The sequence below is a fragment of the Lynx canadensis genome, chromosome A3 (genome assembly GCF_007474595.2).
Source record: "Lynx canadensis isolate LIC74 chromosome A3, mLynCan4.pri.v2, whole genome shotgun sequence".
NCBI classification, from domain to species: domain Eukaryota; kingdom Metazoa; phylum Chordata; class Mammalia; order Carnivora; family Felidae; genus Lynx; species Lynx canadensis.
Window position 1 is genome coordinate 78,852,576 of NC_044305.1, and position 25,664 is coordinate 78,878,239.

The window sequence follows — 25,664 nt, forward strand, 5'->3', positions numbered from 1 at the left end:
TTCAGTAACATAAAATTCATTCCTTTGTAAACACCAAGTTTAAAAAGACAGAAAAGTAGGCTGTACTCTGTGCAAAGAAACAATTTGAAGGAAAAAAAAAATCCCAGGTGCAAATGGATTGCTAGGTTATGATTAAAAAGCCCCACAACATGGGTTATTCACAGCAAAGATCCTCTGTTTTATTTTTGTAAACCTTCCACAAGACCAAACCAGTTTTGGGAAAACAAAGGGAACCCCACATCAACAATGGTATACTTGCCACAAAGTTCAAAAAAAGACCTGCTCAAAACTGAATTCTTACCTCTCCAGTTCAGGCCTCAGTCAGGACTATTACAATGGCCTATTCACTGGGCCTCCTACTCCAAGTCTTGGTTTTCTCTAATACATCCATCACACTGACACTACACTTGTTTCTAATACCCCATAAAAGATTTCATTTTGTTGCTTTAAAATGGTTCCACGATAATGGCAAAGCATTTTACACAGAAGAAAAATCTCATATGGCCCTTGTGGTACAGGTTCCAATCTCCTTTTCATTTTTTTAATTACACTATATTCACACTCCCAGTATTTCAAACATGCCATTCACTTTTTCTCTGAATCTATAATGCTTCTCTTTGCTCTTAGCAGCAGGACCCAATTTGAAAGACTCTCCTTTTGCAAAATCTTCCCCCAAATTTTTGTTCCCTATGTTCCCACATCTGATAGCAACCCCCAAGAAAACAGAATTCTCTAATTATCCTTCTCTCATTCTTTTAAACTGCCCATACAGTGCTGACATGAAGTAAAAGGTCATTAAGTATTTGTGGTATAAAATACAAAAGGTAAAAAAAAAAAAAATGGAGGCTCATAGGGATCTGTTACTAATTATTCTGCTTGAACAAAAGAATTTCTTAGGAATTTAAAAACTTGCCACCACAAGAAACCCCAAGCTATGAGGAACATAGGGCTCCACAGCAGTTACCAATGCATCCACAATCAAACATATTTTGGAAACAGGGAAAAAAGTCACTTAACATTCTGGGAAGAAACAATAAGCACTATTTTATAGGCATCTCAATCTCAAATAATAATTCACTGCATGAGACACATGAATGAATATCATCTTAGATAAGTCCATTTAAAGGCATTAAATATACATATATATCAGCAGACTAATACTGAAATCCTTTAGGTGATCTCACTCTTTTTACATACCATCTTCATAGTGATCACCCACACCTTAACTTCTTCAGACCAAACCCCTTCTCTGACCTCCAAACACATTATATATGATTCCTTGACATTACCACTTAATGTTCCAGGAGCATCCATTCTTCATCTCAAATGGAATCTATCCAGTTGCTCAAGACAGAAACCTGGATGCCATGTCCTGTTTTCCTTCTTCCTGAACATGAGCCTATCTCCACTCCTAATCCAATCCACAACCAAATTATGTTGTTCTGACCTGCAGTCCACTTAATTTGTCCACTTCCTTCATTCTATTCAGGGCACCGTCAGGGCTTTCTTGAACTAATGCATTAGGTTCCTATTACTTTTTCTACTTTTACCAAACAAACCTATTACCTTAAAAACCAAAATCAGAATGTGTGCTCCTTCCCTCTGCTTAAAACATCTTACTGCTGATCACCTTACAAAGTGAAAAGGAGTAAAATAAAAACACGTTGCATGGCCAGACTGGTTCTATTCACCTTTCCTATCTTATTCTCTCATTCCTCTCTCCCACTAGCCTCCACATTCTACTCATTATTAGCACTCCAACAATTCCTATACCTGCCTGATTCCTTATATGAAGGGCTTCAGGAATCAGATTACTGTATGCAGGCGATCCCTCAATTGTCTTCATTTAGGTGGCTCCTTTTCATCCTTCTAGCTCAGGTTACATATGGTTTCCTTCAGAGAAACCTTCCCTGACCAAATAATATATATGAGTTTCTGCCTATCCCTACTCCCTAATAACGTTAGTTTTAGTAGCCATCTGTGTCTAAATTTTAGTTGTTAGTTTACCCAAAACTATCTGCTAGGCATATCAATTATGTATCTTCCCCACTAGACCGAATGAAGGCTGAAACTGCCTATTTTGATCCTTGTAAAACAATACTTAAAACACACTAGTTTTGGATATTAGGCCGTTAAATACCTAATGAATAAATAAATGGACTCATAGGTTTTATTGCCTTACAAGTACAATATTTTCCACTCAACAGAAAGACAAACAATATACTGTAAAAATAAAATGATATAGTCACCTCAGTATCTTCCACTGCCACTTTTCCTGAGGGTGGTTTAAATGATGCAAGCATCTCTAATAAATCAAAAAGAGTAGTTAAATGAGGTTCTTGTAAAAGCAAAAGCATAGGAATGTTGTCCTTCTGAGGGGGTGGTAGGCAAGATGCAGGCAGCTGAACACCTCCCCTTTCCGTTCTCTTCTTGGTGCACCCAAAGATACAAATCCATCTATAAAAATAGAGCAAAGGGAAAAGTATAATATTAGTATAAAATTAAAGTATTATGTATAAATAACTTCACAAAACCCCCCACAAAACTTCACACACAATTAAAACAAAAGCAATAATTGTTTTTGAAGGATACCTTCAACTATTCAACTGTTGACTTTAATACAATACACATCATTAAACTTGGCACCTGGGTGGTTCAGTCAGTTAAGAGTCTGACTTTGGCTCAGCTCATGATCTCACACTTTGTGAGTTTGAGCCCCACATCAGACTCTCTGCTGTCAGTGCAGAGCCTGCCTCAGATCCTCTGCCCCCTTACTCTCTGCCTCTCCCCTGCTCACACATGCACACCGCCCCCCCAAATAAATAAACATTAAGAAGTCAAACCACATTTGTGTGTACCTGCATATCCTTAAAACCAAGCTCATGAAGTGCTTTTCATCATAATCTGTTGTTAACTCATGTCCAATGAAATAATCCTGACAGGTCCCATAAGGCCTCCTTCAAAACAGCAGAAAAACATTAAATGAATGTATTTTATAAAAACTTATTTTGCTGACATAATACATGGTTACAACAGTATGTGAGCCTCCCTCCTAAAGAGCCTCATTTCACTAAATTAATCCCTTACTCTGCTTTATCTTTCTTTAATACTTAACGAGCTCTGACATTATGTATTCTTTACTCTCCTCCAAAAAAAAAAAATCCCAGTTCCATAAAGGCAGACATTTATTACATTCAGAGAATGTATTCCCAGTACTAGAACATAACAGGCATTCAAATTTTGTTTAATCCATGAACTTTTTTTAAAAAAGGAAATGCTTGACGAGAGTAGGAAACTAAGGCAGAAATGATGAAATATCAGAGGAATGATTTAAACTTAAGTATTGTTTCATTTTATAAACTTCATGTAGAATAAATTCCATTGGAGTGGACACATACACACTCAAGAATGAGTGAGGTAGGCCCTACTGCTTTCCATAATGATGCAATTCTTCACCAAACGTGTTACTATAATTCCTTAAATGTTTACTTAAGGCTGTATACCAAAATCATCTATTACCCTTTTTGGTTTTCCTCTCAGAACTTCTGATATTGCTAGTGTATTCACAGTTTATTATTCAGAATAATTTCATCAAATTTAAAATAAAAATTCCATTAAGATTTCAGATGAGAATAATTAGACATAAATTAACTTGGTATCTCTATTATATGTGTACAGAAACAGCTTGGCATACCCACTTAGCAAGTGTTCATTTATATATCTCAATAAAAAACTCTACATTCAACTTCTGATACTTGGCAGGTTTTTATTAAATTGTCTTTCTATCCCTTACCTGAGATAATACAATCTATGTATTTTCATATTTTTACAATATTGAGATAAAAAAATCCTTAGTTGTGATGGAATGCTAAGAATATATTAGCTGTTTGGTTCCCAGTGTGTCAGATACTCTAAGCGCACATACTTTGTTCCAAAAGAATTAAGATGGTGCTATACTTGATTTAGGCTCTTGAATTCTATTTGGTATGAGACAGGCCTACACTTACTATACGTTAACTTTTGATTATTTTTGAATTGGCTTTTATAATTAACGGGTTTCCATCTTTTACCAGTTTCTTAAAAAAATACTTATTTTTTTACATTTATTTTGAGGGGGATGCGGGAGGGGCGGGGGGGGGGGACAGAGACTCAGCAGCAGGCTCCATACTGTCAGTGCAGACCCCGATGTGGGACTCGAACTCACAAACCATGAGATCATAACCTGAACTAAAAGGAAAAGTGGGATGCTTAACTGACTGAGCCATCAGGTGCTCCTCTTTTACCACTTTTGAAAGCGTCTTTTTTAACATAAGAACTGCTTAGTCCTTAAGAGTTCTGGAAAGAGTTACCAACTTTTAAAAATTTTAAGTCTTAATTCAAAAAATGTTTCTAACCAATAAAAAGCAACAAAAAATCTGAAAAAAACCCTCTTATGATGGTATATTAAATATATATACTTTTTATCCTTTGAAACTCCAATAAATTGAATTTTAAAATTTTTACTAATTATTGGACAGGGGGGAAAAAGGGAAGGGATAATATCAACCAAGTTTGCAAGTTGAAAAACAAATGAAGTGGTAACTAGCAAGACCCCAAAAAGATAAATGTCAAACCAGAGATAGGCTTATAACCTGTCATTTGATTTATACTGGTTTAACACAGAAATAAGATCAACACCTGACAAAGACTAGGAAAGGGGGGAGGGGAAAATAGAGAGGGAGAAGGAGGGAAAGAAAGAGAAAAAGAAAAAGAGAGGGGAAGAAGAAAAGGAAAAGAAAATCAAGTCTGTGATCTATGAGACATTAATAGTCTAGGATATATTTAATTAGAGGCCCAGAAGTTAGGCTGAGGGCAAAGGAAAAAGAAAAAAAATATTTGAAAAATACATATAATTGCTAACCTTTTTCAAATTCGGTAAATATTACAGACCCAAAGACCTAAGAAGTTAAACTTACCCAAACTACATAAACACAAAGAAACAAGAAGGCACGTTAAAATCAATCCCCTGAAAACCAATGTCAAAAAAAATTCTTGTGCTGTCTGACTGGCTCAGTCAGGAGATCAAGCAACTCTTGATCTTAGGGTCTTGAGTTCAAGTTTCACCTTGGGAGTACAGCTTACTTTAAAAAAATTTTTAAAACCAAAACAACAGCAAAAATATTCTTTAAAATCAACCACAGTTACAAAGACATACCGTACACAAAGGATGACAGGAAAAAAAAGACTTTCAATCAGAAACTCTGCAAGCCAAATGACACTGGGTAGCCCCTTAAGAAGTCCTGGAAAGAAAACACTTCCTGACCTAAAATTCTATGTCCAGTGAAAATATCCTTCAAAAGAGAAGGCAAAATGAACTTAACAAAAGCTTGAGAAAATATACCACCAAAAGACTTGGAAGTACAAACATTTTTAAAGGAAGTTTATTAGAAGAAAGAAAATAAAGAGAAAGAAATCAAATGGAAATTTTGATCTATATATGGGAATGAGGAGTGCCAAAATGGTAAATATATGATAAAAAAGAGAAAAGATGACATGAAACTAATAAAAAAATAACCAGATAATTTGCTAAACATTCTATTTAAAATGCAGAAACAGGAGTCTGGATTTTTAAAGATTCAACGATTAAAAACAAATAGCCTCAAAAAGATATGTTAACCATGAAAATGGGAGTACTCAAGGAACAAAAACGAGATGTTAGATACTAAAAACATGACAGCAAAAAATGAAAAACTCAAAAGAAGGTTGAGCAAAATAAAGCTGAAACATCTCACCGGAAGTTCAGTTAAAGTCAAAGAAATGAAACATGAAAAAAGTAAATTTGGAATAGTCCAAGAGATGCAACATGTAGATAATAAAGAATTCCTAGAAAGAGAAATTATTAAATAGTGGACAGGAAAACAATAAACTAATTCAAGAAAATTTCCCCAAATTAAAAGATACAAGTTGCCAACTAAAACTAAAGTACCCAATCACATTAGTTGAAAACAGACCAAATACTCAGACCGGGTATTACAAAATTTGAGAACAAGGAGAAGACTAATTAAACCCTACAAAAGAAGGAAAGCAGAATATATTAAAAATGTTTGGAAAGCAAATGGCTCTGGAACAGCAGCAACAGAAGAACATGCAATGCAGCAATACCTCTAAAATTCTGAAACAAAACTATTTCCAATCTAGACTTGTGTACCCAGCAAATTACCATTTAAGTATAAAAAACATGAAAATTTTGATTATCAAAGAATCAAAACTTTACACCATCCAATCTCTCGAGAAGCTACTGAACAATTGCATTGTATTCCAGAAAGAAAAAAAAAAGTGAACCAATAAAAAAGGTATAGGATATCAAAAAAAGGATATCCAACATAAGACAGAGGCAAAGAGAAAAACCAAGAGGATGATAAAATGTATCATACTGCTATGTATCAGATTTGGAGAATAAAAGTAGGATCAGTGATAATACAGAAATGCATTACTGAGGGGCCATCATGACCAAAATTCCTGTTACCTGCATGATATCTTCCCTGTGGAAGGAATGGCAAGTGGACTTGACCTGGATTCTTATCTGTACCTGAACTACCTTCACCATATGGTGGTGAGGTGTCTACTCTCATCTCCATGTCCTTTTATCTGAATCAGGAGAAAACATTCATATCTCATGGAAGAAATTCTTAGTCTATTCCTGAGAGCTGTAGTAGGTCATGAAGAGATTAGAAAAAGTAATAAATACCCAATATATTTCTGTTATGTATTCCACTGTCTTGCCAACATTATACAGCACAATGGTGTATACAGCACAAGACCTATACTTGAGAACTTTCCCACTGACATCCTCAGATGAAGCTTTATAAACCCTTAAGTTAAAATAAACACTCTTTAGCTTGTTTCCTTCTGTGATCCTCTAATAACAACTGTATTCCCCTTTTCCTTTATCAAATTTGTGCTTATAATTTTCACAAAACTAAACACATTTTTTAGGAATATATACATTAGAGGTAAAACTACAAAGAACACACAAAAAAAACAATAAACTAAAAAGTCAAGACATCATTAAAGAGAAGTAGAAAAGAGGATATTAAAGAGAGATACACATGTAGCTTCTAATAATGTTCCAGGTCTTAATCTGGATGGTATGTACATGGACACATTTCATTTTATTATTACTAATTTCATATTCTCTTTATCTAAAATATATTTCAACATAACTAAAGAAAATACCTTTGACCGGAAAATCCCATAACTAGGTATTTACCCCAATGTACATTAGATGAGATAGGTGTGGGGATATTCTCTGCGGCCATGCTTGTAAAAGGAAAAAAAAAAAAAAAAAAAAAAGCAAACAACCTAAATGTCCATTAACAGAGGATTAGTAAAACATATCACGGCACCACCATATAATAGGATATGTAGATTTAATGAGGTGACTTTCCACATGCAGTATAAATGGAATGCTACCATTTATGCTACCATGTGTTTTAAGTACATGAATATTCTTACATTAAATCTTGGTATATCTTAAAGGGTATGTAAGAAAACAACAACAGCATTTGCCTCAGAAGCAGGGAAATGGATGGTTTAGAGATAGGGGTAGGAGGGACACTTTTCAACAACTCTTCTATGGTACCAAGAATATTTATTAATTAATCAAGAACAAAATTAAAGATCTAATACTTGAGAAGACACTTGTGGTTCCATCTTAAGCATGATCCACCTTACTAAAAGATGCCAAAGAATTACTGCACATAGGCAGGTTGAAAATCCTTAAGCTTTTAAACTTTAAGATTTTTTTTTCTAAATATATACTTAGCCTATTACATTTTACTTAAAATTTAAAGATCTGATATTATAACAGCTTCCTTTCATGGTTGTTCCTCTGATTAACTCATATTTTATGTACTATGGAAAAACACTAAAAATGCACTAGTGGTAACAATAAAGGAGGAATGGAATATACCTTTCAGGCCTATATGAAAAATTTAATATGATACTCTTTTGGAGGGAAGGGGAGATGTACAGGTGGGATTTAAGGGTGTATTATTTTCATATGCCCTGGGGAAAAAAGGGAAACAAAATATATCAAAATAGCAAAGAAAATTTATTGGGTACAACTGGGTACTTAAGTAGTGCAGGGAAACCTAAACTTCTAACTCTCTTATTGTTTATCAAACAACTTCAAAAATAAAATTTTAAGAAAAATGAGGAAAAATGTTTGCAAAAAACATCTGAAGCAACCCTTAATACTTCCCTATGAATCAATGGCATGATACCAAAAGGTATCTAGAACCTTAGATACCAAAGGTTCTAAGTTCATATATAACAGAACCTAGAAAATATGAAAATTTAAACATTGGACTTACCAGGAAACTCTCCCTTTCGACTGCTTTGACCAAACTCCTGAAGCTGAGCTTGTTGATTTATTGTTCTTTCTGTAAATTTTCATACCAATGAGTTACTTCAGCCCTAAGATCTGCTACCTGGTCACTAGGATACATTTCAATAGTCATCTGAAATATGAGATGCAACCAATTTAAAAATACAACAAAAACAGTTACTTGAGCTGGGAAATGTTATCAATTTTGAAACTAAAATTGTGTAACTACCTTGTCAGGAAGTCCGGCTGGCTGGCATACGACCCTTAGCGGCAGGGACTGTTTGTCACTCAGTGCTTTCAAATGACTACTAATACCAGTGCCTTCAATTTGCCACTGTCTGAGATGATAGGCAAACCTAAAACACACAAAAACCACACATAGGAAGAATATCATTTTAACCCATATTAAATGTTACAGAAGTTGTTAATATTTCACAAAATGAAAAAGCCCACAAAAGGTTGTAGCATATTCCAATGTACTCTACAGCACTAAGTTTAGATTCATCACACTGAATTAAACTTTAATGCATAAATACAGCTAAGAGTTCCTTTAAAAAATAGTTTCCAAGAAAAATTACTGAGGGGGGGGGGAACCCATTGAGAAGATTACTTATTTTTTTTTAAAGGGGGGAGTGGAGGGAAGTAGTAGAGGCAGGAGGAATTTAAAGCAACAAACTAATCCAGAAAGTGAAATGGCAAGTTTTCATTCCTACATTCAGAAGAGGAAAAAAAAAGGATTAGGAAACATTTTTCAGAGACAGAAATGTATCCTAGTAAATATATGTTAACCAGCCTAACAGAATTTGAGTACTGATTCCATGACGGCTAAAATTATAAAATAAAATCACAAAGACTAATCTTTAGGAAGAAAGGCATCTAGCAGGTGACTCACTAAATATACTGTCAGTTTTCTAACTGATTTTCAGTCGTTGAAGACAGGATCCAAGATACCTGAATTTAGTTAAGAAAAGAATTACCAATGTCAAAAACTACCCAGCAATTCTAGAATAGGACATAAAGTAAAGGAATAAATGGACTTGATTTCCTAGAAGGTATTCAATGTCCAGCTTTTATGGCTGAGCAAAAGAGTGATCTTAATTTTTTGAGGCCAGATAATTATTTGTTGTGGGCAGGGGGACGTAGGGGAAACAGCTTTCTGCACTATAGGATGTTTAGCAGCATCCTTGGTCTCTATCCACTCACTATAATGCCAACAGTAGTCCCTTCTCCCTTCAGCTGTGGTAATCAAAAATGTCTCCAGACATTATCTAACGTACCCTGGGAAACAAAATCACTATGGCTGAGAACCACGGTTTAAATTATAACCTTTTTTCTTTTTAAAGAAAATCTTTTTTAAAAGACAGTTTTATATACTCTCTTAATATAAGGAACACATAAACACAATAATTACTTTATACTGTAGTTCTATAAATGTTAGGCAATTTTAAATCAGAACTAAGCACATTAAGCACTTGAAATTGTACAGTGATACTACACAAAGATGTGCATAAAAATACCTGACATTTTTACACTAGATCTTAGTTTTTTGAATATTCATTTCCTAGTTTCTCTACTTGGCACCCAAAAAATAAGTATTTATGTAAGTTATTTAGTACCAACATTAACTTCTAGAGTGAAACATGAACAAATATAAAGATTTCTATCGAAGGATACTATAATCATTTTTCATGAATTAGAAAAAAATTGTATATCTGAGAAGGGATTTTTGAACTGAAATTCATTCAACTTATAAAAAGCACCATTGAAATTTAATTTACTTTTAAAGACTTTTAAAATAAATACTTATTCGAAAAACACAGGTAACACTGTGTGAAGACTAAGGGTTTGAACCAATAGGCCCTTTTTGGTTTGTGGTTTGTAGACTCTGCAGCAAAAAAGGATATTTTGGAAGAATATGTATCATCTCATTAACAGTAACTATCTCCAATAGGAAGAGATAGATTACAATGACTTTAATTTTCTGTAGTATTCCCTTAGTAAAATATCTGAATTTATTATAAATAGTATGTATTAATTTTTTAATGAATTTGAATAAGACACATCACCACATTTGCTTATTTTTTATTTTTACAGTGGTAAAAGTTACAAGGCACTGTGATGTTTCTGTTCAAAAAAACTCTAGAGTTCCCTTACACATTCTTTAAAAACACAAGGAATTACTTAAGTATAATTCCCACAAATTGCAATCATAATCAAAATAAAGAATTTTGCAATGCCCAAATATACGAAATCATGAAGCCATGTTATTTATAAGGAATGTGTAGAATATCTTTTATTCAATATTTCCTGATATTTTAAGTAGAATCTCAATAAATATCAATTGTAAAATTCATTATCAAACTAACCTCTGAAGTTGAGAGATTAATTTTAACAATTTTTTCCAACACAGTTCTTTGTATTTTTACATTTACTCATGATTTTTAACAAACAGAATTTCTTAATTAAAACTATCTACTCACCTTTCATTTCAGTCGATATATTCATAAATGTTAATTTGCTTTATTTCTGTATTACACAGGGTATGTCTAAATTAATTATACAGATATTCATTAACACAGAATTTTTTGATCATGTTTCCATGGTAAATGGAAATTCAAAATTAAAATACTGTCTCCTAGTCCAGGAAGAAAAAAAAACAGCAAATGAAACAAATGACTCAACTTGATTCAACTATGAGAGATTATTTGATGTTCTTGGTGAGGGTTTTAGAAACGTTTTTTGGTGGTGGTGTTCTGCCTTTCAATCATAGTAATACTTTCTTAGAGGTGGAATTCTTTCTATTCTTATTCATGCATATCTTCCCAGTGTTTAAGAATTTTTAAAGCTCCACAATATTTACTGGGAACCTATATTGCCTATTTCATGGCAAAGTGGTACATATCATGAATAAAAATACCTCTATTACTAACCCTTCACCTGTGGTAAGTTAAGCTTTCTACCTGCCCCAACAAAACCTTTAATTTAATTTTAAGAATACTTTTGTACATGTCAGCAATAAAAAAAAAAAAGCCTGAAATTCACTGTTAATAATGTGGTATAAAAAAAATTACCTTCTCCTAAATGCTTCCAGATGTGTCTTCAGCATAAGGAGTCCTCTTTCTATAACAGTGAGACTTGAGTGTGATTCCTGTTCAAGACTGCTAGAAGCTATCATAAGACTCTCCATACACTTACTAATAAATTCTTGCTCCTTCTCCAAACCCGTTTTACCTGAAAATCAAATGTTTAGCTATGTTAAAAAAACTAAACAAAAAATAGCCAAACAAAAGATTCTCACATAAAAATCCTCACAGACAGTATTTCAAATCACTCACCATTAATATAATAGGAGTTAATATACTGGATAGCTGCTCGACTGACATCACCAGACTGTGCTCTTAGAGCAATGCCCCAAAATTGGTCCATACCACAAAGCTAAGAAAGAAAATATAATGACATTTATAAATTTTATCACTTGCCAAACAATGTAAATGATTAGAAGACTGAAATAACAAGTCTTAAAGTCACACATTATCAAAGACCTTTAATAACCTATACAGTACTCAGAGGCAATTCCTATTACAGAGTTACTAAATAATAAAAATTATGATAAGAGCCTTGAAGTTTCCTCAACTACTGAAATATATCTTTATTGGTTCTAAAACTACTTATTTATAAAGCAGTTAACTCTGTGTGTGTGGAGGGGGCATAATGTTTCACTCAAAAGTTGTGACTATGTAGAGGGAAAAACTCAAATCCCCACAACATGCTATAGGTGAATAAAAACAAAACACACATAATTAGCAGAAAAAAGTTTCAATGCTTTCATCCAACTTACTGTGACAAAGCCACTGCTTGAAGATATTCACAGAAAAATTTTAAAAATATGCTAACCCCAAATGTCACTTAAATTTATGATGTTAAGTATGAGATGACAAAGAGTGTTTTCACTGAAAACAGAAAAGGTGGAATCAAAATTCTCAAAAGTTGGGCAGGCTGAAGCAAGGTACCCTTCTGATAGGTAACTGAACAGCCCCAGCATTCATATCATCACTTAAAAAGCAGTATTACCTCAAAATTAGAATATGAATACTTAGGTAAAACAGATCTGTCTGGTTGCCTGAAATTACCAAGTTGAAATGTATAAAAGTAAGAATTAAGACCAAAATATTAAAAAAAAAAAAAAAAAATACTATTCAAACAAAGAAAAAAGGTAAGAAGATCCTATGAAAGCATTGCAGATCCAATTAAAATTATTCTTTACCACACAGGTTAACATCAGTTTTCCCTGTCTTTATAAACACAGCCTCAATTTCTAATGAAAATTCATGAAAAATGAGAGTAGATACTCTCAATCAAAGCTAGCATTAATAAACTGGAACGTCCAATGAAGACTTCAAATAATTAGTCTGTATTAGAAGAATCTAAGAATTAATGCATTCAAGAAAACCCAGAAGCCACCCAATGAGGCAAACAGAACAGTAAGCCAGAAATAAGTCTAGCAATTCATGAGCATTCATCAAAGGATGGTCATGCCTCATGGTCAGAGATGATTTAAGGTAGATTCTATTCCATAGTGCTGTCCAAGAGCAAGTAAAAGCCTGGCAACAACAAATGGCATAAAAATCAGATTTTAGACAAATCAACCTTCAAACTGACAAAACTACTTGATTATATTATCTAGGAGCTTTTAGGGGACTAAAAGAACACTCAGATTGCCTCTTCTGCTCTAAGGAATGTGTAATAAGTTATCATTCAGCACAACCAGGATTACCTTTGATAACAAAAAGTCACCAAATCTGGGGCACCTGGGTGGCTCAGTCAGTCAGTTAAGCGTCCGACTCTTGGGTTTTGGCTCCGGTCATGATCTCATGGTTGGTGACTTGGAGCCCCACATCAGGCTCTGCGCTGACAGCTAGAGCCTGCTTGGGTTCTCTCTCTCCCTCACTCTCTGCCCCTCCCCTGCTTGTGCTCTGTCTCACTCTCACTCTCTCAAAATAAATAAACATGAAAAGAAATTGTTAAAAAAAAAAAAAATCACCATATCTGCTTTATAAAGCTTTTTAAAACCAAAAGATAAAGCTTTTTAAAACCTAAGAATAACAGTCTTCATAGTTAGCAAATTCTCTGCTTGGTAGACTACGTAAGATAATTCAGTAATCTACTTTGAGAAATAAAAGAAAAATTCCTTAAGCTGACCTAATAAAATAACAGGTCTAAATCCATACCTCAGAGTTTGAACCACCATCATAGGCACTGGTCGCCAGTCGAGCCAAGTTACAGAGATGCTGAAACAGGTTTAACCCAGTCATGCTAATTGTTTCAGGTTTTAGCTGGGGCATCTAAAAAAAAAATTTTAAGCTAGTTTAGTGTGATGATTAATGCATTTTATTGAATTTAGATTAACAAATTTAACAAAGTTAATTTTATTGAAACCACTGAAGAAGAAAATGTATCCGCTCAAATTTTTAGTGCTGATTTAAAAAATTAAAATAGATACTAATTTAATGAAAATTTTATTCAGGTCATAATTGAAACCTAATATCTGTTTCAATTTTTAAGATATACCTATAACTAGCTCCAAATCAGAGGGCATGAATAAAACATTTTATCACTTATTGTATACCTATCCTATATACATTCATTAGATGTGTAGCTACATGTACAGTTTGTGTATAGGTCAGGGATTGAAATGAAGATACCCAAAGGTCATGTGTAGCTTTGTAGTAGATCTATTAAATGATTTAGTTTATACGTACCAAAACTCACTCATATATATTCAATTCTACCACAGAAGTAATGTGAGATTCTGCAGTCTATGTAATCTCAAAAATAAATATAAAATAAAGTCTAGTGCTTTATTATCATCAATGTTTCAAAATTAAAATGGAAATTTATTACCTGAAACAACTGTGTCATCTGATAAAAAAGAACAAAAACTGGATAGAAAAATATCTTTAATAACGTGACATGACAGTGCTTCCTAAAAATGACTTTCTAGGGGGGCGCCTGGGTGGCGCAGTCGGTTAAGCGTCCGACTTCAGCCAGGTCACGATCTCGCGGTCCGGGAGTTCGAGCCCCGCGTCAGGCTCTGGGCTGATGGCTCAGAGCCTGGAGCCTGTTTCCGATTCTGTGTCTCCCTCTCTCTCTGCTCCTCCCCCGTTCATGCTCTGTCTCTCTCTGTCCCAAAAATAAATAAACGTTGAAAAAAAAAATTTAAAAAAAAAAATAAAAATGACTTTCTAGGAATCTACAAAAAATCTGGAGATTGGCTTGTATCTCCCATAGGACTGGCTAAAACCACAGCCATTTAACTAAGGAAGATTCAGAGAATACAGCTCTTACTCATATTCATATCAATATAAAGACTATAGAGGATAAAATTAAAGTAAAACCTAAGTGGCAAAATTATGTAAGGACTGCTGAAAAACAGTACATGTCTATTTTAAAAATTTGTGTCACAAGAGGAAAAAATGAACATTACAGAATTTGTATTTCAAGAGATAAAAAGGAAATGTGGAAAAAGAACATAAACAATAAAACTGTCAAGAAATAAAATTACCTTCTCCAGGAAAAGATGTTTGTAGGTTTCCATTCCCATGGCATGTTGATCTTTACTTCGAACTTGATTTAAAAACCAATGAAGTGCATCATCATAACACTCAGAATCTTCTACTAAACAATGCCATAAAATGTCGACTTGCTCTAAACTTAACCCTAGATAAAAATTACAAATTTTGGATCATGGTACATACAATGTTTTAGTCCTAATTCAATGTACTAGAAGCACCACTATATGTAAAAATATCAAGGAGATTATTTTATAGCATTTTATAAAAATTATCTTACAAGAGATTTCACACAATTTATGCTTTCAAAAGGCAAAATATAAGTAATACGGACATACCACTGTATTACAATAAACATGATTAAGGTGAGGTAATCCTCAAAGTTGAGGAGTCAGTTCTAAGGTTTAAGGGTTAACAGTGCACACACATCACGTTTAAAGATCATTCTGTGCACATAGAAGAGAAACAATAAATATCAATGAGCATTATTTTTGGAAACGATGGGGAAAAAAAGGATGTGTATGATGAATAAAGCAAAATGTAATTGACTGCCTAAAAAAGAAAACAGCAACATGTCAGGGTATTCAATTAGCTGGGAAGCCAATGTAATGAAATGAAATCTGTGTGGTACTTTGACCCAAGTATTAAATGATTCCAAAGTCTGGCAGGAAGAAGGCAAAAGAAAGGCTCAGAACCAAAAAGAAGGTATTATAAGCAATCACAAATATGAATGTGGATAAAGGAGAAAATCTGAAAGGGTAGAATAAAAGCATCACAGGGATTTTTAAAGTATATCATAAAGGGTCCAAAGCCTGGGTTGCTCCCGAATCAGAAAGGATGGGAAAATACGGTACAATCATAAGAAACCTCTTTCTTGGGAAAAGTAGATGAGATCCAGAATAGAAAAAAAGGCTTCAGAAAATATTTACCTAGTAGCAGTATCAGTCTACAGAATCTGATCAGAAAATAGGTATCTATCAGTTTCTCACATAACCATACAGGTTGAAGAATTTATACCCCTGGGAGACAATATTAAAAAATAACAACAAAAAATCCAGAACCAACTTTAGTATCTAATTTAAAATACATTCAATAATTAAGAAAAGAGTTGTAAAAAAAAAAACCAAAAAACAAAAAACAAAAAAACAGTATCCAGGTTAATTACAGTAAACTATATGATAAAACAGAAGTGTATTCATAAATGACTGAAATCACCAATTCATATTCAATAGGCAATGCATAAGATTGTACTAAATTTTTTTAAGAAAGTAGATATTGGTATATTAAATCAGTATTCACTCACTGAATATAACTTTGGAATAACTATATCATCCCTGAAAGGAACTGTGCCAATAAGAGAAGAACAATTAATCATAAGGCAGAACTGAAGTCTTCGCTTTGATTCTACCTCAACAGTAACTGTTTTAAGACTATACACAAAGAATCTACACCATGCTCCCTGAGATGGGAACAGCAAAATAAATAATTCATTATTCAAATACTGATAAGAGTAGTGAATGGCTTCCAGTGAGAATCTATATACTAAATAAACATGAAACTTAAAGGTCATATGAAATTATTTTTGCGGACAGTATCTGTCTTGGTCTGACTTATCCACGTATAAGATTGGTTTTTTATATTTTACATTATTTATTTCTTGTATATCGTCAGTCATAATGGGTATGATAAAAAACCTAACAATATGAAACAAAAGCTTCCTATCAAAAACAGGTGTCTTCATTTTATAATCTTGTGGTATCATTTTAGTGGCATTTGTTACAAAGAGCTTAACTTGAAGAAATTAAACAGTAAAATAAGCAGTGTATCTCAAGCATAGATGTGGACATTAAGAGAGCCATAATGACACCTCTCAGCTAGCAAAACACTTTGTAACAGTTTGACTATATTAACCATAGCTAAAGAAAGGGAATGTCCTAACCCAAGTCTGGGTTGGTTTGGGTTGACATGGACACACAGAAAGAGTGTGGACGGTGAAAAATAACACAATCTGTCTAGCAAGAGAAAACGAGCTCTGGCCAAAATAAATCAAGCTTCCTCTTCTCTTCTGAGAACATTTAGCATGTGGATTTAGATATGATCCACACCCTGAATTTACCAGGCTAATTTTTAAGATTAATTTTTAATGAAATTGAATTTGAGATTAATCTAAGTAAAAGGAAGGTCTTCTAAATGTCTCTATCACCCATGAAGCCAAGCAAATTTGGGTAAGATTACCTCTAATAATAATACATAGACAGTGGCTGTTTCTAACGAGAGTGAAAGAAGGATTCTACAATTAAAAGAAATAAAAATACAGGTACTCCTAAACACAGTATCTTCTCCTACCCTAAATATCTTGTTCTTGAGATGAGTTGTTTATCCACTGAGAAACTGGCATTTTCAGAGACTGAAGCAAAAATGTGTCAGGGTCACGCTCATATTGCCATACATACTGAGGACATTTGGTATTAAGAATATGAATTAATATTAATTAATCACTACAGAAATCTAAAGGCATGAGCACATTTAACTCGACTCTTCCAAGAGTCAATACAGACCTAAAAACTGATTAAAAGACTGATTAAAAGACTGATTAAAAAGCTTACTGAAATGATCAGGTGATCCCAGAGTTGAAAACACACAAGTCAAGAACTGAAGTCGAACTTGAACTTCGGCACTATGGCTGTACCTATATTTAAAAAGTCATTAAAATAATTAACTGAAAGATCCTACTTCTTAATTATTTTTAAAGATTTAATGGCCCTAATCTTAAATTATACCGAAGAAGTAAAATTCCACTTTTGTATCATAATTATTAAATATTTTAGTTACACTTGACCCTTGAACAACATGGGGTTTCGGGGTGCCAAACCCCATGCAGGTAAAAATCTGTATGTAACTTTTGACTTCCCAAAAACTTAAATGCTAATACCTTACTGGTAATCAAAAGCCTTGCTGGTAACATACACAGTTGATCAACACATAGTTTGTATGTTATATATGTATTATTATATACTATATTCTTACAATAAAATTAGCTAGAAAAAAATGTTACTATGAAAACTGTAAGAGAAAATACACATACAGTACTATATTCATCAAAAAAAATCTGCATGTAAGTGGACACATGCAGTTAAAACCCATGTTGTTCAAAGGTCAACTGTATATAACTTTGGTTATACAAAAGAAAGTCATAAAGCCAAATGGTATGTTTGAGATTTATGTTATTTAATAAATTATAAAAATCTGCAAACATTAGAAAACATACTTTTAAATTAGATGAGAAAGTTTGTAAGAATGTAACAGTGGAACAAAAGAAATACGCCATTTTGAAATTATGCAATATGCACATAGATTAGAATATTTAAATAAAAAACTGCATCTCCATCTAAAAATTGCATGTTTCATTATCACTGTCCCGCCAGTGATAACACTATATTCCTTAAACAAGAAATGCTTAACGAATATCAGTTCCATAAATCCAGTTCATAAAGAATGCAGCTAATACAAAATTGGCATTTTTGAATGTTACCTCAAATCTAAATGATTATAATTCATGTGCACAAAATCAATGGTTAATGTCAGAATTGGAGGCTTGTTAAGTTGGTCATTTCAAATGGTTCTCTGAAATTCAGTTTGTAAGCATACGCAAAGAAACAGTATTTTAAGAAACAAATGTTGGTCTGTGAGGGAGGAAGGGTGGGTAGAAGATGCTTCTGAAGCAGTAGTCAGGGGCCAGACTGTGGCCAGCCTGAAATATCAAACAGAAGAACGTGGTATTATTCTGGATGGAAAAGGAGGTCACAGAAGGGTGTTGGAGGGGAGAGAGGACTGACATCAGGTTTGCATTTTAGGATTCCTTTACCAACCCTGAGAACTGTGGTAATACAATGCTCTAATTCCCACAGGCATCTGAGCACCCAATCAATGAAACTAAATCAATCATGAGGGGATTTATTTACTTATTTATAAATAAATTTATTTATTTATAAATTTATATCCAAGTTAGCATATAGTATAGTAATGGTTTCGGGAGTAGATTCCGATGATTCATCCCCTGTACATAATACCCAGTGCTCATCCCAACAACTGTCTTCCTTAATGTGCCTTACCCATTTAGCCCATCCCCCCAAATCAATCATGAGTTCTTCTCTCTCTGTTACAAATCAAAGGCTGGTTGTGGATGAACTGTCCAAACTGCTTTGCCAACAAACAGCAGCAACCAGTCTGAGCCCTGATCTATATCCCAGGTTACAGAGAGTCAAAGAGCTTAAATCAATTTCCTATCACCTTCAAGCAAGTGCAAAATTTTAAAAGCTTCCCAAATTAGCTGGTTTCAAAATATCCTACATTCACTGTTCAAGTTTAAAGTTAAGGTTTTCTAAGGTTTAAAGATTAAGTTTGGTGGATATACCTTTGCTGTTCCTTACTGTCCCATGTTAATGTTGGCAAAGAAAAGATCAACTTTTGTGTCATTACTGTCGCAGTGCCCTTTGTGAAGATGAAAGTACATGTGGCAAGATGGCTGGGTGGGGAGGAAGGAATACAGTAAGCAACTCACAGACCAGAATGCCATCCAGATAAAATTCAAGAACAGCTCATAACAGCTCTCAACCTTCTACTAAAAAGGACAGATTTGATAGCAGAAGGCTTGGAGTACAGGTTCAAATTCGAGTTGTATCATCCATCAGTTCTGTGATTTTAAGTAAGTTACCATACTTCTCTGAGCCTGAGTCTGGGGGGGGCATTGGTCACAGACATAAAGGGGAAATGAAGTCTTGTCCTGTACAAAGTGCTTTCATTTCCTGAATACTTCCTTCTTCTATACATACAACTCAGAGTAACGGACCCAGAACCCTAGAAGGCATGGACCCAGTCCCTTTGTCCTCTCTTCTTCAGGTTCCATAGTAGAGCCACTGGCTCCACACTTCAAAGGACTCTGTCTGCTCTGTCAGGGTCTCACTGGCTACTGATATCGCCAGCAGGGAATTTCTTGAGATGCAAAACAAAGATAGTATTAATACAGAAATCTTCTCATGGGCATGTCCATGGCTTCTGACATTACAGGAAATATAGGACAAAAATAATCTCCCTAACGGCATGAAACTTTAGCAGCAAACTAATACCTTAAAAAAAAAATTGTAGCCTCAATATTGATGCAGATAGATTTTCTCGAGAGGCCACTGGATTTGAGAAATATGTAACATGTCTATTTGGGAAAGCTTTCATACCACAAGAATCTTTTCATCCTAGGTGACCATCTTTGAACTTGCCTACTAAAATTCCTACTGAACAATTAGAAAATAATGGGCCACAAACTCAAGAGGTCAGTATGCTTTAACAAAGGGTAACAAATGTACAACTCTGTTCTACAGCCTGATGGAACCAGGGAGTTCTATCAAAACAGGCCAGACAACATCTCTCTATGGTTTTATTCTCCTTAAGATGTCAGGCAACAAGGCAGACTGGAGGATTGGAAGGATACTGTGTACCCTAAGTATAAAACTCATCTTCAGAGAGCACCACTCCACTATTTACCTTTTTCACCACAAAAGCAATGCTTATATGATGATCTACCTATCATTCCACTAACAAAGTGAGCAACTTCCCTGTACACAATGCTATGAACTATCAAGACTTAGACCTGTGTTTATTTTTTGGCACTTAATGTTGGACCTTCTCTTTCTGAGGATGATTCACCTATGTCTTGTCTTCCACACGCCTTTCTTAAGCCTCCCATCCCTGCTCTTCAAGCCCACAGGCTTATAGCTGTGGTGAAAGTTCTTTTGTAACTTAGCATTTTTCTACTGGCAAGTAACTTGAATTCTGTCTCCTAAAGATGCTCAAGATGTGGGTCATGTGTGGTTTTATTTCTGCTTCTTGTTGTTGTTGTGGTTTTTACAGATCTATGGAGATGCTCAGATTCAGGAAACCATGATTATCTTCAACCTCTGCTTCAAGAAGAATTAAAAGGAAGATACAGACTATGAAGAACACTTAGAATTTTAATAGCACTTAAAGACATGCATCTTGTGTAGAGATAACTTTGTAAACAAAGCTATAGAATAAATTTAAGGAGGTATTTCAGAAATAATGACAGGCTTATAGAATAGGATGTCTAAAAAAAAAATCACTGAGTAATAAAACAGGAAACATTGGCTGAGTTTAGATTTTAGAGTGGCAAAAATACTAGGCTGAAGAAACTGGAAATTTATTTTTTATACGGTGAAGAATCTAGATGAGGGTAAAGGGCAAGTTTGTTGTCTGTTTTATACCATAGTTTGTTTTAGTCAGGTAACTATACTTTATAGATAACCTATGTGCCAGGTGCAACTTACTAAATTATTTCATTTAATTCTTAAAAACTCATGAGGTAAATAATTAGAGTCTATTAGGGAGGGAACTAATCAAAATAATGTCAAGCCCAGGTACTTTCTTCCAGTACTGTATTACATTCCTAATAAAAAAAGGATAAGGAATTAATGAGCATAGGGGAGAATGAGGCAAGAAGCCTGATCCAGAGGTTGGAAAATAGGCCTGGAACAGTGTCTGTGGGAATGTCAACTTGTGAAAAGACATGGGATATATATTAGCACTAAGATAACTAGACAATGACGACAGTTATAATGCAGAACTCAAGAATATTAGAGAAAGCAGACTATTCCAGTATTTATAAAATGTATTTATAAAATGAATTATAACCTTGGTGCCACTATTTATAAAATGTGTGACCTTGGGCAAATTACTTATCATCTCATAGCTTAAATGTTCTCATTTTTAAAATGAGTCTGCCTACCTCAAATGAGTTGTTGCATATCGTGAAGTTAATACTTAAATGGTATCTGGTACATAGTAAACATCAATGAACACTGTTATTTTTATCATCATCATCTCTCATGTTTGGAAATGACAGAGCAACACGAACAACAACAAAAAAGGCCCCAAAGTCTCCAAGTGTCAGGTGACTGAGAGGATGGTGGGACTCTGAAGGACACAGTAAAATCTGGAGACAGAATGGATTTATGGGGAAAAATAATTCAATTTTGGAGGTCAGTAAGTATACCTTAAAGGTGAATGACTTTTCTGAACAGTCTGCTCAGTTTTCATCTATGTGGAAGTCTTCTACATCAATATTTTCTCAATAAATACTAAGGCTAGCTGATATTGACATTAAACTGGTTTTCTCAACTTAGCCATCAATCTCCACCAATTGACTAATAAGCAGAAACCTTCTGAATTTTACGTTTCCTTCTCGGCAGACATGTCCCTGTAAGAAGCTTTAAATACCATTATACCACTGAACCATTTCTACCAATTCTTATCCAAAGTCACATAATGATGAAATATTTTAAAATTTCAGCATCAATGCCCTAATATAGTAACACAAGGATATTGCTGATGGCAGGGGAGGGGGGCGGGGAGTTAATTTTTAATTCCTGAAAACAATGACTTTGAACAGAACTAAACAGTGAAGGTTAATCAACCCCCAAAAGTTATACAACCTACATGCCCCTAAGGGTAAAAATTATAAAAATAACGTTATAAAATTCTCCAACTAAAACAAAAAAGAGCCTTTCTTTCTCTTAAAATTTTTACAACTAAAATTTTCATCACATTTATTTACTATATGAAAGAAAAGGAATAAAAGTACTGGGACATTATCTTTCAGGTAAAAGACAATCAGTATTTAAACATAACTAACCTAGTTAAATACTTACAGTGCATGTTTTTGTCTTCCTTCTCTTACAGCTTGAATATAGTATACCAAATTATCAAAGAAAAGCTTCATCATGTTCAGTTCTTTTTCTGCCCACCTGTCCCAAATGAAAGCAAAAGTAATTTTAAAGGCATAGGGGAAGAGAATAAATCTATTCTAGGAAAAGAAAAAAATACAGATCTAAAAATTCTTCTAATTACCAAAAATTTACAGGTTCTATTTATATTTAAACTGTGAAAGATACAAAGCAATAGGTCTTAATTTTTATGAATTTAAAATGTCATTATTGTTTGTTAATCTCAAAATATTCAATCTCTATGAAGAGGATAAAATGTCTGACAAGTGTTAATTATAAATGACTAATGTGAGTTAATATTAAAAAATAGTAGGATTCAGTCCATACAAGAATGGACTATGTGCCTTGGTCATTATTTAGAATTTAGCAGAATGCCTGGCACAGAGTACACATACAACATAACCTTACTAAGTCACTTGATTTTTCTTTTTGTTATTGTGGAGTATTTGTTAAAAAAAAAAAAAAATCAGGTATTAAACTCCAAAATAACCTACAAACACTAGAATAAAAAAAGAAAAGTGATAAATACAATCACAGATCCCAGGGTCCACAGCATCCATAACTAACAGAATGTATTTCACATAATACTACCAATGTATCTGCTAAAATGTACGGAAGTATTAAAATTCCAAAACTTCTGATAAAATTTACATATTTTTGCCATAGCCCTCTTTTCAAAATAAGTTACTCTCGCCTTTACAATCCCTTGATGAAGGTGAAGTTAACACAGACAACATCCAGTAAGCCTCAGGTTTGAAACCAGTTCCAATACACTTGAGCATGGCTTTGGGCAAGTAACCTAAGCTTTTGAAGTCTGTTTGCTGGTTACCCGAAGATTTACTAAGTGGATAAGGAATAACAATTTCCAATTGTAAAATATGGGCCATAAGAATTTAAGAGATAATATATACCAAATGTTGAGTGCTGCTGCACATAAATTCACAGGATTTTTTTTGTTATTATTGCTGCCAACTAACCCCAGGAGCTCAGAGTTCTTTTAAGTGACCCACTGAAGATGTAGGATCCAGTCTTCAGGAGGGAAACCCTGTGAAATGCCATCAACTGAGCTTATTTACATTTAATTTAAGGACTAAGCTAAAAGGTTAACTCTATACACTTAGGTTCAGGTACCTGTTAAGTAACTGACCATACAAAGTTTCCCACTTCTATAAGATGTAATTCTTTGTTATTCCTTAATATAAATCTCCTCAGATGACATCTCAAATATGTCACCAACTTACCCAGGTTAGCTACAAGTAAAATCCCTTTTAATACATCAGAATTCTATCATTCAACCATTTAAAAACTATTTGAAGAGTCAATGAAACTAGATTCACATTCTTCTTATACTTAAAGTATGCTAAATGCTTTTCCCTATGCCTCTGTTAAGTATTTGAAAGACCTTCCATACACTTACAAATTAAATTGTCACTAGAGTCATACTATAATTGTCACTAGAGTCATATAACATTTGAAAGACCTTCCCTACACTTACAAATTAAATTGTCACTAGAGTCATACTATAATATTAACTAAAAGCAGAGGATTTTTTTTTTTTTTTAATAGAGGTTCAGGTTAAATAGATCTCATTTAAAAGAGCAAAAAACAGCAAGGGCTTTGAGGGCTTCATCCTATTTAGAACTACCGTGAAGTCTTAAGAATTTTTCTAAATGATATTCACTTTGAAAGCAAACAAGTGCTGTTAACAGCTAATCTTAGATGTGAGAAGGAATTAGGTAAAAAGTTATCTTATTTGACCTCAAAAATGAATCCCTCAATAGATTTTTCCTAAAATCTAAATGTCCCTGAAATCTCTCCAAAAGTCTATTTTGAATAAAGCAAATAAACACATTCTTACAGATTAATGAAATTCCTGTTAGCCAACTTTCTCAAGAATATTACCAAAGCTTGGATTAATTTCACATCAGACTACTTACCCTTGAAAACATTCTTTAACATTCATTAATCCTAAATTCTCTGGAAATGTGAAAGAGTAACAGGGTGGTGTCGAAATTATCCCTAACATGATGTAATGTCTATAATCAATTCCTAGTAATGAGAAAAATAAAAGGCACCCTATGTTGTTTATTTTAGTGTGTCTCTTGTTTCAGGAGTCCTTTACTTTGGCAGATATACTACAAAACTTCACGCTAAAATTAGAGCATTACTTGTTACATGATTTTTCTTAAACTACAAAGAAAACAAAAGTCAGATTTTCTTCCTGATAGTAATAAAATATCCATGGGACTTTGATGACTATGATAATCAAACACATTTTAAATGAATACTTTTGTTTCTTTTATTTACTTACATTGTAATCCAATGTGTATCATAACTGCTTCCAAACTGCTGAAAAGTACCAAACAACTTTGGAAGAAGACGAAGTGAAATTACTACTGATCTGAAACAGCAAAAACAGGTATTTATAGAATAAAACAATTTTAGATACTATTGCTAATTCTAGCTTTTTACAGAAATTCAGCTATTAAAAATCTTAAATACAAAAGGACTTTAATGAACTTTACATTATATTTCTTATATAACATTGAAAAATTTTTCCTTAAAGTTTAAATTTATTTTATACAGTAGGGCAAGAAACCCATTTTAAAATCCCAATCTAAAATAAAGTAAAATACACTATAAATACCTGAGCAGAAAAACAAATGAAGAGCATTTAAAAATAAAGAATACTTTCATGAACAAAAAAAAAAAAAAATTAAGAAGTCATGGGTACTTCCGAGAACTTAATCAAGGAAAATAGGGACAAGCAGTGTAAGCAAGTTACCTAGAACAGGGCTTCTCAAAATTTAATGTGCGCTGATTCACCTGGAATTTTGTTAAAATGTAAATTCTGATTGGCAGGTCTGAGGTAAGAAATTCTGCATTTCCTTTTTTTAAAATTTATTTTTACTTTTTCGTTACATTTATTTATTT

The 25,664-nt window shown here is 33.6% G+C and overlaps 1 protein-coding gene across 1 annotated transcript in view; it reads right to left on the reverse strand.

The window, feature by feature from the left end:
- The window catches only part of USP34 (ubiquitin specific peptidase 34), a 254,353-nt gene that overhangs the window by 98,720 nt on the left and 129,969 nt on the right, over positions 1-25,664 (reverse strand). Inside the window, 16 exon segments of the mRNA XM_030311792.1 lie at positions 2,250-2,413; positions 2,416-2,457; positions 2,542-2,545; positions 2,859-2,890; positions 2,893-2,925; positions 2,928-2,957; positions 8,355-8,414; positions 8,417-8,501; positions 8,598-8,724; positions 11,440-11,599; positions 11,704-11,803; positions 13,597-13,710; positions 14,931-15,085; positions 17,544-17,626; positions 22,656-22,751; positions 25,042-25,131. Of these exon segments, the coding sequence (XP_030167652.1) occupies positions 2,250-2,413; positions 2,416-2,457; positions 2,542-2,545; positions 2,859-2,890; positions 2,893-2,925; positions 2,928-2,957; positions 8,355-8,414; positions 8,417-8,501; positions 8,598-8,724; positions 11,440-11,599; positions 11,704-11,803; positions 13,597-13,710; positions 14,931-15,085; positions 17,544-17,626; positions 22,656-22,751; positions 25,042-25,131 (1,375 nt within the window).